The sequence below is a fragment of the Coptis chinensis genome, chromosome 5 (genome assembly GCF_015680905.1).
Source record: "Coptis chinensis isolate HL-2020 chromosome 5, ASM1568090v1, whole genome shotgun sequence".
Classification (NCBI taxonomy): Eukaryota; Viridiplantae; Streptophyta; class Magnoliopsida; order Ranunculales; family Ranunculaceae; genus Coptis; species Coptis chinensis.
In genome coordinates, this window is record NC_141460.1 from 84,773,616 (window position 1) to 84,788,375 (window position 14,760).

General features: G+C 36.6%; 1 protein-coding gene across 1 annotated transcript; it reads right to left on the reverse strand.

Moving 5' to 3' along the window:
• Window positions 1-11,940: 11,940 nt before the first annotated feature.
• LOC147499530 (RING/U-box superfamily protein) lies at window positions 11,941-14,481 on the reverse strand. Its single transcript, XM_086561284.1, has 7 exons — window positions 14,323-14,481; window positions 14,100-14,194; window positions 13,432-13,511; window positions 13,300-13,355; window positions 13,090-13,202; window positions 12,703-12,764; window positions 11,941-12,463 (listed from the first exon to the last, which is right to left on the reverse strand). The coding sequence occupies exons 1-7, from the start codon at window positions 14,441-14,443 to the stop codon at window positions 12,169-12,171; spliced, it is 822 nt and encodes a 273-aa protein (XP_086417410.1). The 5' UTR covers window positions 14,444-14,481; the 3' UTR covers window positions 11,941-12,168.
• Window positions 14,482-14,760: the final 279 nt, after the last annotated feature.

A 14,760-nucleotide genomic window follows, 5' to 3' on the forward strand; every position in this document is an offset into this window, starting at 1 on the left:
TTAGGCTTTGAATACTTGAATATTACCTGTGTACCCTTATACTAACTAGATTTTTAACACCAATCTTTGACAGTATGGCTAGGAAAAAAACTTGTGTTAACTTTATACGTACTCTCTCGAAACAATCCTGGTTTCGACATCAAGAATGTATGCGTTGGAGACACCTCTTCACCTCGAAACCCGATATTATCATCTCGAGACACCGACACGTGCTTATTACATAATATATTATATATTTATACTATATATAGCAATAGTAGCTCAGATAAAGGATATAATTCTAATAACAAATTTATTGTTTTTAGTGATACCACCATGTCGAACGAAAGTATTGAGTCTGCAACTCACATCAACTCGTCATTCGCTTCGCCATCCCAACGAATGGAAGTCCGCCCAACCGTAATGGCATGCTTCCTATTTGGCTGATGGTTTACCCTGCCATCCATTCGAGACTATTGATTCTGACACCGATCGCAAGATTATTGATGACCAGAGTATTTGGAGTGGCGGCTTGAACCCTTGTTTTCTAGAAAGACCCAACTTACATCTAGTTAGAGCTGCCTATCAAATTCCAGACTGCGTCCAACTTCGACACTATGCTGGAAGTAAAAAAGGAACTCAATGCCAAAGTGGCGAGCTCAACACCACTATTATCATTGTTGGACAATTGGCTGCCGGCTTACGCCTTCCCCTTTCTACCATTGACCGAGAAGTACTGAACTATCTGGCCATCTCTCCTGGTCAAGGTACATGCAACTTCTGAAGATTGTTGTACATTTGCAACTTCTACAATTCTCATCTTGAACCCGATGTCCGGTCTTCGAAGAGAATTCGTCTTATCGATATCCAAAAACACTATTCCTTTCTTGAACGTTACAAGAAAAATAACCATGATACGAAAGTACCCAGTGGTTATTTTTATCCTAAGAAACGAATTGGCCGTGCTGGTATTATAAGGATAAACCGAGATAATGACTTTCGATGGCCATTATACCTTATCATTGTTTCTAGTCGGTGGGAATCACTTGAACCGATAGCAGTTCCATCTTTAGGCGACCCTATTTTTAACCTCAATGGTATGTTATCTTTCGATATCCTCTCCTTCTTTATCTTGAGCCTTGAGTCTGACTTATCTACTATTGTGAGCTTATTTTAGTTCCTAAACCATCTTTGATGAGAAGTCTTGGGGAATCTGCTAGAGTAACAGATCTTCTAAAAGGCACTGATAAAGAGATCAATGTTCGAACTGGTGCTGATATTTATGGCAACCCAAAACTGATTGTCGAACTCATTGATATCGCCAACTATGTTGCTCCTTTATACTGCTTAAAGAATTCCTTTCTTCGAGGTCAAGATTCCTTACCTTCTAAACCCTGTCCCTTACAACCTTGTTCTTCTGAACAAACGCTACGAACGACTTTCAACTTTACTGAACTACCCGTTAATACTCCCCCATGTTATTTTACATATATGCAAACTGGTTTTAAAATTACTGCAGATCTTTTCCCTCAAATCAAACAAGAAATTCCTGACTTCTATAATTATCCTCTTTTGAATGACGTATTTGATCAGCATTGTTTATGTTTCACAGATATGGCATCTCGTATTCCACAAGTCCCTATCAAATCCTCAAAATTATTGGATAAGATTTTGAGCAAAAAGAAAACCATGGATGGCAATTCTTCCCAAGCTCCTGCTTCTTCCCGAGATAAAAATGTCAATCCCATTCATCATTCGAAGAAAAGAAAAGAACCAACCAATCCTTTGGCTCCACCAGCCTCTAAAATAAGCAAACCCATCAGAGCTACTAACACTGCATCTATTACTTTACCTTCGAAAACTTCCACCATTCCACCTAACACAAACCCTATTGTGTTTTCCTCTTCTTCGCCCTCTAGTGACTTTGAAGTTAAACTCGTTATGCGAGATCAAACCAACGTCCAAAACATTGTTTCTCTGTTATCTGAACCTGCAGTACCCGATCTCGGGCAAACTCTTGTGACAAATACTATACTTCCTCGAGATAGGCGAGCAATTGCTGCAATCAGCTCCGATGAACGATTTCAACTTCTGTGTTCTTCTATTGAAAAAGTAAGTTTCTATGATTTCCCTTATTCTTATCTACTTATTTATTATTCATAAATCATATATTCTCCTTCTCAGGTCAAAATTGCTGCGGTGGGGCAATTTGATTATGAAATGTCTTACTTTCGTCGATATAGAGAAGAAAATGCTCAATTGAAGAAAGATAAACATCATCTTAAGCAAACTCTCGAGACCGAAAAGCAACATTCTGCCAAGATGAAGAAGTTTTTTGACGACACCTCAGCTATGAATGAGAAATTGTCCGCATCTTATCAGTCTATGGAGAAAGAACTTACTCAAACCAAAACCTCCTTTGCTACTGAAAAAACTGCCTGGACGACTCGACAAAACAATCTCAAAGCTGAACTGGAAAAAGCCCATGCCCAAGTTGCTTCATATGCTGCCAACATGGAATATGCGGTCGAGACCAAGACAAGCTTACAGAGATATATTCCTGATGATGTTGCCGAAGAGAAAGGGCAAGATTCTGACACTGAAATCGAGTTGCCCTCCGAACCTGCTGATACCGATGCTGTAGATTCTACCCTTCATGTAAATAATGCTGTTGGGACTGGCGACCCAGAGATATCTACTCCACCTTTTAATCCTAACACTTACATTAGTACTCTGCTGATCTCGACATTCTTCTTGGAGCAAAGAAAGCTGATTTGAACCCCAACGAGGATCTTACTCCACTTTAATTTGTTGTCTTATTACTCTGTCCCTGTAATCTTGATACAATGATCCATTTATTTTTTGTCCACAATCCCGATGACAAGCTTTAAATGCTAATTCTGATTTAAACCTTCTTTTGTAATCTTTCTAAAACTCCTTTTGATATGTGAACAAAATATCTTTTTGCCTTCTATAGATTCCTCTTGCATACAACACTTATGATGTTTACCACCTTTAAATAGTAAATAAACTCCTCTTCTCTAACATGTATATAAATTTTAAACCAAGTTTCGATATCCCTCCAACTAAAAGAAGTATCGATACTTATCATATAATTATATACTTTTAAAACGAGTTTTGATATCCCTCCAACTAAAAGAAGTATCGATACTTATCATATATTTATATTTTTAAAACGAATTTCGATACCCCTCCAACTAAAAGAAGTATCGATACTTATCATATACTTATATATTTAAAACGAGTTTCAATACCCCTCCAACTAAAAGAAGTATTGATACTTATCATATAATTATATAGTTTTAAAACGAGTTTCGATACCCCTCCAACTAAAAGTAGTATTGATACTTATCATATACTGAAAATTTTCAAACGAGTTTCGATACCACTCCCACTAAAAGAAGTATCGATACTTATCATATAATTATATATTTAAAACGAGTTTCGATACCCCTCAAACTAAAAGAAGTATCGATACTTATCATATAATTATATACTTTTAAAACGAGTTTCGATACCCCTCCAACTAAAAGTAGTATCGATACTTATCATATAATGAAATTTTTCAAAATACCACTCCCACTAAAAGAAGTATCGATACTTATCATATAATTATATATTTAAAAGCGATATACCCCTCCAACTAAAAGAAGTTCGATACTTATCATATAATTATATACTTTTAAAACGAGTTTCGATACCCCTCCAACTAAAAGTAGTATCGATACTTATCATATACTGAAATTTTTCAAACGAGTTTCGATACCACTCCCACTAAAAGAAGTATCGATACTTATTATATAATTATATATTTAAAACGAGTTTCGATACCCCTCCAACTAAAAGAAGTATCGATACTTATCATATAATTATATACTTAAAACGAGTTTCGATACCCCTCCAACTAAAAGTAGTATCGATATTTATCATATACTGAAAATTTTCAAACGAGTTTTGATACCACTCCCACTAAAAGAAGTATCGATACTTATCATATGATTATATATTTAAAACGAGTTTCGATACCCCTCCAACTAAAAGAAGTATCGATACTTATCATATAATTATATACTTTTAAAACGAGTTTCGATACCCCTCCAACTTAAAGTAGTATCGATACTTATCATATACTGAAATTTTTCAAACGAGTTTCGATACCACTCCCACTAAAAGAAGTATCGATACTTATCATATAATATTATTCTTTAGCATGCATTTATTATAACAATTAAATATTCTATTGACTCACAAAGTACAGGCTCAAATACCAATACTGATTGTACTAAACCACATTATTAAACTTTACACAAACATCTCTCAAACCTCTGACTGTCCCATGCACATACAACGAATAAAACAGCTTTTTCGTACCTCTTCCTCGTTTTCATGCCCACCTACCATTAGTACTTCTCTTTTTCTTATCAAATCCTTAATAAACAAACTTTTTCATCCTATTATTTCTTCTATAAAACGCCTTACAATCTTTGCATTTTAACATACAACTTTCACACTCTTCACTTATTTTCTTACAAATAACACCATGATTGCCCATTCTTTCTTCCTTATTATTCTGGCCATTACTATGGTTTTACCCAATCATCCTGACCCCTCTCCTTCTTCCCCAAAACGCTGGTCTGATTGCAACACCACTGACCTTTCTGATAAGGAAGAGCAGTCAGAAGAAGAGCCTAAAGAAGGAGAAGAAAACAAAAACGAAGAAACTGATGAGGAAGAAAATGAAAATGCCTCTAGCGATGAATGGTTGAAAGATCCCCATTGTAATGACTATGCCAAAGATAACGAAGATGATAATGAAGAAACTCCCAATATTTACTTTGATGAAGATGATGGTGAAGATGGTGATGATGAAGATGAAGAAGAAGATGAAGATGAAGATGACGATGAAAATTATGATTAACTTTGTTTCTTATATTTTATCTTCTATTGTAACTTGTGATAGGTTGCTTCGCTTATCCTTGCTCTCTTTCTAATGAAATATTATCACACTATCTCTGATACTAGCTTCCTTAATTACTAATATCTGCTTCTATTTTCGACATAAAAATATATGCATGTTGATATTTGACACTCGACATCCACATTATATTTAAATATTATTCCTAAAAACATACCTTACTTCATCCGTATTCTTGCATCGATCAATCAACCCCATGTATTCCATATCTCCTCCATTCACCTTTATGCTCAAATTTAGATTTTATTGATCTGAACTCGCATTGCTGCCAAGAACAGAATTTTATTGACCTGGTATCGAGATGAGGATCTACAGATCACCAGGATTTTATTGACCTGAACTCGCATTTCTACAAAGAATAGGATTTTATTTACCTGAACTCGCATTGCTGCCAAGAACATGATTTTATTGATCGAGATGAGGATCTACAGGTATCGAGATGAGGATCTACAGATCACCAAGATTTTATTGACTGAACTTCGCATTTTCGCCAAGAACATGATTTTATTGACTGATGAAGATCGAGATGAGGATCTACAGATCACCGATATCGATTTTATTGACTTTATTGAACTCTCGCATTTGGCCAAGAATGATTTTTATGGAACTGGTACGAGATGAGGATCTACGGATCACCGATTTTATTGACTGAACTTCGCATTTCTGCCAAGAACAGGATTTTATTGACCTGTAATCAATCATATAACTCCATATATACAAATATTTATTATGACAATATCTTTATTGAATGTATAACCTTGATACCAAATATTACATCATGATACTTGAAATATCCTTTATTGGTAAAATGCTTTCAAATTGCTTATATTTTGAGGCTTTGGTAATATTACACCTTCAGCTGTTTTTAAGTAATAAGCTCCATTTACTCCAACCTTGTGAATGATATAAGGCCCCTCCCAGCTTGCCGCTAGTTTGCCAGCCCCTTTTTCTTTAGTTGCTTGAGTGACCTCTTTCAATACCAAGTTACCCTCCTGAAAATGCCTTTCTCTAACTTTCTTGTTGAAAGCTTTTCTCAGCTACCTATGATAGGAATCGAGTTTTACCCTTGCTTGATCCCTTGTCTCCTCGAGACTGAGCACTTCTGAAGCCATTTTTTCATTATTTTGACCGCTCTCTATCATCCTTGTTTTTTATGTCGATACCACCATTTCAGCTGGCATTACTGCCTCCATACCATATGCCAAAGTGAAAGGCGACTCCCCCGTGGCTGTTCGAGGTGTTGTTCTATAAGCCCACAAAACACTATTTAGCTCATCCACCCAAAGACCTTTCTTGTCTTTCAGTTTTTTCTTGATATTATCCATAATGGTCTTATTTGTTGCCTTTGCTTGCCCATCCATTACCCTGAGCATAGTATGGCACCAATGTGAAATGCTTAACCTTGTAAGATTCTAAAAAAACTTTCACCTTTCCTCCTTCAAACTGCGGCCCATTATCTGATATAATAGCATATGGCAATCCATATCGACATATGACTCGTTCAAAAAGGAAATTTATGGCATCCTTTTCTTTGATATGCTGCAGAGCTATGGCTTCAACCCACTTCCAGTAAAATAATGCGGATCGCCCATATGAACCTTCTTTTACCTCTCCATGGTGTAAGCGGTCTTACAATATCCATCCCCATAGAGCAAAAGGCCATGGGTTTGAAACACAATGTAACTCTTCAAATTTAACATGTATGGCTTTCCCATGAATTTGGCATTTTACACACTTTTTGCATATCGAAGGCAATCCCTTCGTGATTTGAGGCCGAAATATCCCTCGTCTCTCGCGTGATTTTATTTGCCAATGATCTACCAAATTTGAATGGTTTCCACATTCGCCCGTGGAAGCTCCGCGAATGATTAGTTATACCTTCTCATATGATATATGCATTTCAAATGTGGCCCTCCGTGATTTTTTCGATATAACTCATTATCAACCAATACATATCTTTGGGCTCCGAATTTAATTTTTCTAACCTCATTTTTATTCTCCACTACTTTTCCTCTCCACTAGATATGAAATATATGCTTCCATCCATGGCGCCCCCGGTGTATCAATTTCCATGACTTTTGTCGGTTGATGTCGATGCTAGGCTTTTGTTGCACTCCGATATGCGAATCACGACCCTCCCTCCGTGTTTTCTAGCATCGCCGCCACATATGCTAAGACATCCGCGATGCCTATTCTCATTTCTGTTGAGATGCTGAAATCTTATTTTACTGAAATACTTCAACTTGGATTTTATAAAATTCAAATAATCCACCATATTTTCACATCTTCTTTGAGTATCCCCATTGATCCGACCGACCACGAGCATCGAGTCACTAAAAATTGACAACTCTTTAACATTGAGAGACTTAGCCATCTCGAGCCCAGCTATTAAAGCTTCATATTCAGCCTCATTGTTGGATGCATGAAAACCCAAAGTTATTATTGTCTCGAGCCTTTGATTTTCAGGAGTAACCAACACCACTCCGATGCCACAACCTTTTCCTCCAAAGGATCCATCGACAAATAGTCTCCAACCATTCATTCCAGCCCATGGATCATTTGCATCGATAACATCTTCATGCTCTTGCAGCATTGCAAATTCCTCTTCTTCCATGCCCTAACTGGCATCCTCCGATGGAAAATCAGCCAGGAAATCAGCTAATATTTGACTATTTTCTGATACACGGTTTCGATATTCGACTCCAAATTCATTTATGAGTACAGACCATTTAGACATCCTTCCTGACTTCGCTGTTCTTGCCAGAATTTGCTTTAATGGGAGATTCGTCATCACTATCACTGAGTGTGCTTGAAAATATGGTTTTAACCTCTGAGATGAGAATAATAGCGCCAGAGCATATTTTTCTAGCATTGAATATCGAGTCTCAGCCTCAAGCATTGTTTTACTTTGAAAATACACTGGTCTTTCCAACCTACCTTCAACTTTCACCAAGACAGAGCTTATAGCGAAATCTGATACAGCCAAATAAAGGAGCAAACTTTCTCCCTCCTCTGGCTTTGTTAGAGTCGGTACTTCTTGGAGATATTTCTTTAATTCAGAAAATGCTTATTCACACTCTTCATTCTTGAGCAACTTAAAAAGTGGCTTACAGCGATCAAAAGTTCTAGAGATGAACCTATTTAATGCCGCTATTCTTCCCACCAACCTTTGTATTTGCTTTCGGGTTGTTGGTGACGGCATTTGCTGAAGTGCTCGTATTTGATCAGGATTAGCATCGATACCCTGCTTCGTAACCATATAACCCAAAAACTTGCCCGAGCTAACCTCGAATGTATATTTTTCCGGATTAAACTTCATATTAAACTCTCTCAGTATTCTGAATACAGTACCGAGGTCCTTTATATGATCTCCCGCTTTCATAGACTTAATGGCCATGTCATCGATATAGACCACGACAATATGTTTGATGAGTTTTTTGAACATCTTCTCCACTAATCTTTGGTACGTGGCTCCAGCATTCTTTAAACCAAATGACATTCTGATGAAACAGTATATTCCTCCATTGACCACGAATGCCATTTTTAACTGATCTAGTACAACCATTAGAATATGAAAATATCCTGAATAACCATCACAAAAACTAATCAACTCGAAACCAGAAGTTCGGTCCACCAACTCGTCAATTCAAGGCATAGGATAATGATCCTTTGGACACTTTCTATTTACATCAGTAAAGTCGACATAGATCCGAACTCTACCATCTTTCTTGGGCATAACCACTATATTTGCTACCCATTCAGAATGCTCGACTTCTTTGATGATGTTATTATCTAACATCTTTTGTATCTCTGCTTGCACCGCTTCTTCGTATATTGGTCTCACCTTTCTGTGCTTTTGACGTATTGGAGTTGCATTTTCTTCCATATTTAACTTGTGCGCATGATATATGGATCGATACCGGTGAGATCCGACATCGACCATGCAAAACATCGATTCTCCTTTAAAAAGACTACCAACTCCTTTCTTATATTTTTATCTATTTCTGTACCAATGAACGTATGACGTTCACTTTCTCCTATCCCGATATTAATCCTTTCCACCGCTTCTATCGTTTTTCTTTCCCATGGTTGCTCCTCATGTTGTTTCAAATCTTGAGTGAACTTTACCGCTCTGTATCGCATATTGATGTTGGCGGTGAAGTTTGTTTATAGAATCGCTATGTAGAGTTTTCCACGACGCCCCCAGTATCTTGGGCTTTACCCTTCATCATTCCCTTTACTGTAACAAAATTACACTTTTCTGATTCTGACTGATCACCCCTAATCTTATGTAAACTAGATATGGTTGGGAATCTTAAAACTTGATAAAATGTACTAGGAACAGCACGCATTTTATGTATTAATTTCCTTCCTAATATAGCATTATGATCAGACTGGTGCTTGATGACCACAAATTTTGTCATCACCGTTTGAGGCCCCGCTCTTCTTCGGGCAATTTTATCTCTCCACCGGTTTGGGTACACGCTTCCATTAAACCCATACAAACCCCCAACCGGGGCTTTAAATGTGACTCATCGAAACCAATTTAATTAAACGCCTTCCAAAATAGAATATTAATTGAACTACCACAGTCCACTAATATCTTATGTACATCATAACCCGAAATACGCAAAGTGATTAGCAAAGCATTATCATGTGGTAACATTACCTTGGACAAATCTTCCGGTACAAACATGATTGCCCCTGGAATACTAGCCGATATCAGTTGCTGGCTCATTGGTACTGGCTCGATATTGACCTCGAGCACTTCTTTGACCGTTGAGATCTTCCTTATCTTATCTCAAACAATTTTTTTCTGAGGAATTTCCCCGCAATAAATCATATTTATTACCCCCAAAGGCTTCTCTCGTATCATTGCCATCTCTGCTGGCCTGATATCTGCCCGAAACTCTCTTAACTTTCCATCTTTCATTAGCTTGTCTAATTCCTTAACTAACTGGAGACATCTATTTGTCTCATGGTTCTCGACCTTGTGAAACTGACAATACGGCTTCCCCTTTATTTCTCTTAGAGTGTATTTCGGCCACATAACAAAATCTTCCTTTTCTATTCTTTGCAAAAATATCTTCCGGGTAGAATTCAGAGCTATAAAGTTACTAGGATCGAGTTCCTCTCTCAAAGTCTTATCATATTTCCATCTCTGTTGTGATTGATTATCTCGATTAGAGTAATTGTCTTGAGGTCTCTTATTCTCTGATCTCGAGGAATCTAGTCCTTCATGGCAATCCTTATTATCCTTTTCTTTTTTCCCCGCATCGATTACTTGTAAAACTGCCTGCGCATTGGCAGTTCTCAACCCCTCTTCTACTAATATATCTCTATCGACCTTGTCATACTACTCCTGCAATGTTTTAACCTGTTTTCTCAGTAAATACTTATGCATAAAAGATCCTGGCATTAATCCTACTTGAAACGTTGTGACAGCCGTCATTTCCGATTCATCTGACCTTTCCACCGACTGTGTCTCAGCCTTGAACCTTGTTAAGAAATCCTTCATAGATTCTTTCTTTGCTTGCTTTAATTGAAACAAAGTCGACACCTGCTTAGGTTTCACCCTCTGGTGACTGTAATTAGTTAGGAACCTTTCTTCAATTTCTCTAAAGCTTGAGATTGACCCCTCTGGAATTGTACAGAACCATTTTAAAGCTTTGCCCTTTAAGCTTGACGAAAAAGATTGACATAGTATAGTATCCCAATATTCAGTACCCTGATATATTGAGAACTGATGTCGGTAACTAAAAAGATGGTCCATTGGATCCGTAGTTCCTTCATATTGGCTTAATTTTGGATTCTTAAACTTCGGAGGTAACGAAGCCCTCTCTATCTCTTTATTTAATGGATTTTTACCGACATCATCTACTAGCTTCCTTATCGATGCTGATACTTTTTCTAACAACTGATCCCCTAACTGCTTCGACATCATTTCTTGCACCATTTCCTTTGTAACTAGTACTTTTCCTTCTTCCTCTTGGGCTACTGTCGGCGTTGTTCTTGCCACCGATTGTACTTCTCCAATATGACTCCTTCTTCTCTCCTCTAAATAACTTTTTCGCACTATTGGAGTTCCTGAACTCGATTCTTCATCACCTTTCTCATACCTAGCATCTTCAGCATGCTTCTCCTTCTCTTCCCTTATTAGTTTATTCTCAGCCATTAACATCTGATTCTGCTTTTCTAAATCATTCATCTTTCTCAACAAATCTTTCAATGACCCTTCTTTCTCTTGTATCTCCTCTGCTTCTTCTATCATCCTACTAATGGATCTTCGAGTTCTTCTCTCCTCATTCTTAGATATAGCCTGAGAAGTGCTTCCCTCATTAACCATCATTGTCTTATTTGTTGTAGCACGCTTTGGAGGCATTCTGATTACTCTTTCTAACCAAAAACTTCAATTAATGGATTCAACCAAAGAAAAAGACAACAAGAAATCACAATCGCGATCTTTGTCTTTGAACCCAGACGGCGCCAATGTAGTGTTCTAAGAAATTGATCACTATTAACAGTAATGAATTGCTAAGATGAAAAATCAAGATTGAAATCAAGTTGAAATAATATTTGTTCTTGAGTAATAATATCGGTTACAGTATTCTCTTTTTTTCTCTCTCTTACTCTCAGTTTTCCATTTTGTTGTAATGATCTCTAATGAATTAATCTTTTCCTTGCTAGTCTATTTATAGTTATTTTAGAATAGCTTGGACCAATCTCCTCTTGACATGTGTCCATCCTCTCCTTCCTTCTTTTTCCCGTTTTCCTGCAACATATCAATTGTAATACAAAATATCAATAATAACCGCCGAAATATTGAATTGACGATATTTGCCCACGACATTATTTAGGACTGGTCTTGACTTTATGGAGAGTTTTATGTTGATACAGTTTGCCCACTTGGCACTTAGATTAGTTGCATATATCAAATAAACAAACAAAAATGAACATCATTATCAGGCTGAGCTTAACCATTGGGTCTGTGGTCAGTCTCTATAGAATAAACACGAAATGAAGCCATAGTTGTACATAACCTACACTTTTTTCTGCTAAACAGAATCACGTTCTCCCATACAATACATGGTATTTTTGGTGTCATTATGTACAACTTAAACAGGTACAACAATCTTGTTCCTACAGAGACTACACAAAAGTATAAAACCACCGGTTATCATCTATAAAGTTGTTTATTCTGCGTCTGAATCCTCATCAAAGAAATGCAAGTAGGGAAGTTCTGTATTTAGTTTATGCGGCATCATTTCTTCATCCTCACTAATTGCACTCGAGGCAGGTGTTTCCAGACACTCTGAGTATACGTCGTCATAAGCTTCAATCGTTAACCCTGAAGCAAGAAAAAGTTCTACCTCATTCACAAAATGCTCGGTTCTTCCCATTAAAAAAGGCCTGGCGGCATCACATAACGAAGCCTTGAAATACTCTCTGTTTTGTTCAATGGTTCTCTTTGAGATTCCCTGCTCATTTCTGCAATAATGTATATTGTTAATGGGTAAACTATGGCATGCTTATAATCTGATTTTGGTTTATCATGACATCCAATATCTTGATGTTTTCTGACAAAATAATGATTACGACAGTAATAATAATAACAATAACAATTACTGAAAATCTAAATCAGAAGAATATGATTAATGGAGAACTTCACAACTGCAATGCCTACATACTTAAATGAAAAACATCTGCAGATGCAAATAAAAACTTACTGTCGCATGAATGACTCAATCACACCAACTATGTGATGCACAACAATGTCCACATCCTCTTCCTACAAATATAATTGTACATTCAGAAACTTATAAGGACACAAGACGGTGCACAATATGTTACAGACCATCTTATATTTATATATGAGTGTAAAAGTTGTACAGACAACATATGTGATGGATGTAAGAGACACACTTGAACTCTAAAATTTTCATCTTAATATTGATTTTAATTATCTAAACAAACTCTTAAACAAAAAGAAAGTTTGTATTTAAGAAGGCCAACATACCAAAACATATATAACTTGGAAAGTTTATCAACATAACAAGGTCGTTCTACTTCTTAAATCAAGAAAATGCAGATGCACAGAGGACTGCAAAATGTACCTGAGTCAAAGCTTGAATTTCCCTTTTCAACCAAATTTGAAGCCATTTATTTGGCTGAAGATACCTTCGTACTTTCCAGTACTGCAGAACATTGAATTTGTCTGAAATCGCACCTACCCACCAAGAAATTATTCAGTAAAATAAAAAATAAAAATCGATACGCAAAGACAGGACTCCAAGTGAACAAACACATGTTAGCACCAAAGATACCTGGTTCACGGTAATAGCAGCGCAATCTAAACTTATGAGCTCTTGAATAGAAAGTACTGCAAACACCATGAACTGGATTAATGACCACTCATAATGATAAGGAAAAGATATGAAGAAATTTAGAGATGAAACCTCGTCTCTGGATCCTGGTTTATGTAATGTCGTTGAAAAGAATCCCCTTCACATTCATATACTATAGAAAAATTATCACTCTGTATAAAAGAAGATTTTCTGCAATTTAGTAAGAAATGTACGGATCTATTGACGGTAGCATGCTAAGGAACAAACTAATGCCTCTGAATGATGAAACTTAAATATAAAAGGTGAAATTATCACAAAAGTGTACCTATCTAAAATGCATGCTGGGTTGAAACAGCAATAACACTTGCTAGCAAGAGTATCTGTAATACATTCATTTAAGATACAGGATGTTGGGGGTGAGCCGCGACTATCACTTAAGCTTTATCTTAAAAGTTCTACAGCATTCTTTACATATTACATGTCTCTGTCTCTGTTCTATTTAATATATCACACTTATTCGGTCTAAGCTCTACTCAATGTCTTTCTTCATGGCTCATGGTGCCTAAAACCATGAAGAGTTGAAACCACAGGGTTTGAATCGGCACAGCCAGAAAAGAAACTAGTGTTGCATTTTGAACAAGTAACAAAAAGTTGTAAAGTTGTGCCCAATCAGAAACATATGATAGAGACCATCTAGACCTAGGGTTAGAATTGCAACATGAAAGACATAAAAAACATGTCAATCATTAAGAACAAGATCTTCCTGGCTTATAACAAACCTTGCAGAAAGGACATTTCAAAATAGAGGTTGGTTGAGAATTCTGGGCAGCAAAAAATTTGGCCCAACGTGCAATACAGTTGTAGCAATACTTATCTGCTAATTGAAAAGTAAATACATTAGAAGATTTGACTTAACAAGGAAAAACAATTACATAGCATAAAAATGACATGAAACAAACATATGAATATAGCTAAAAAAGAAAAAAAAAAAAGAGAACTTACGGAAACAACGATCAAGGTAAGCTTCATGGGTAACGGGTCCAAGGCATATGGGGCATGGGTTGTAATCATTGGAAGAGAAACTACTCTTCTCCTCTTCCTGCTGCATGTTGTCTTCTTCCATACTGGAGAGGAAGAACCTCAAAATCTAATTTCTCACTTCAAAGACTTAATCTTATTTGGGCCGGGCTATTTTCAGCCCAACAGTTTCTCCAAATTGATGGGCTAGAACATACCCATGGATGTAAAAAGAATCCTAAGTATCTAGCCAGAACTAGTTTTTTTTTTTTTTTTTAGTAAGTTAAATTGTATTAAAAAGAAAACAAAAAAAATGACAAAAGGTTGAGAGAGGCAACAGTTGCCTCTCTAAAGTCAGACTCAATCAAGCATCCATTACTTCCATTTATAACTACGGAGTAAAGTATATTTAACTGAAATCTA

Coding starts and splice junctions, on each gene's coding strand:
- LOC147499530 (XM_086561284.1), bottom strand. CDS start 14,443: ATGGAAGAAGACAACATGCAGCAGGAAGAGGAGAAGAGTAGTTTCTCT. Junction 13,356..13,431: donor AACCAGGATCCAGAGACGAG/GTTTCATCTCTA, acceptor TGGTGTTTGCAG/TACTTTCTATTCAAGAGCTC. Junction 13,203..13,299: donor CTGCTATTACCGTGAACCAG/GTATCTTTGGTG, acceptor CTTGGTGGGTAG/GTGCGATTTCAGACAAATTC.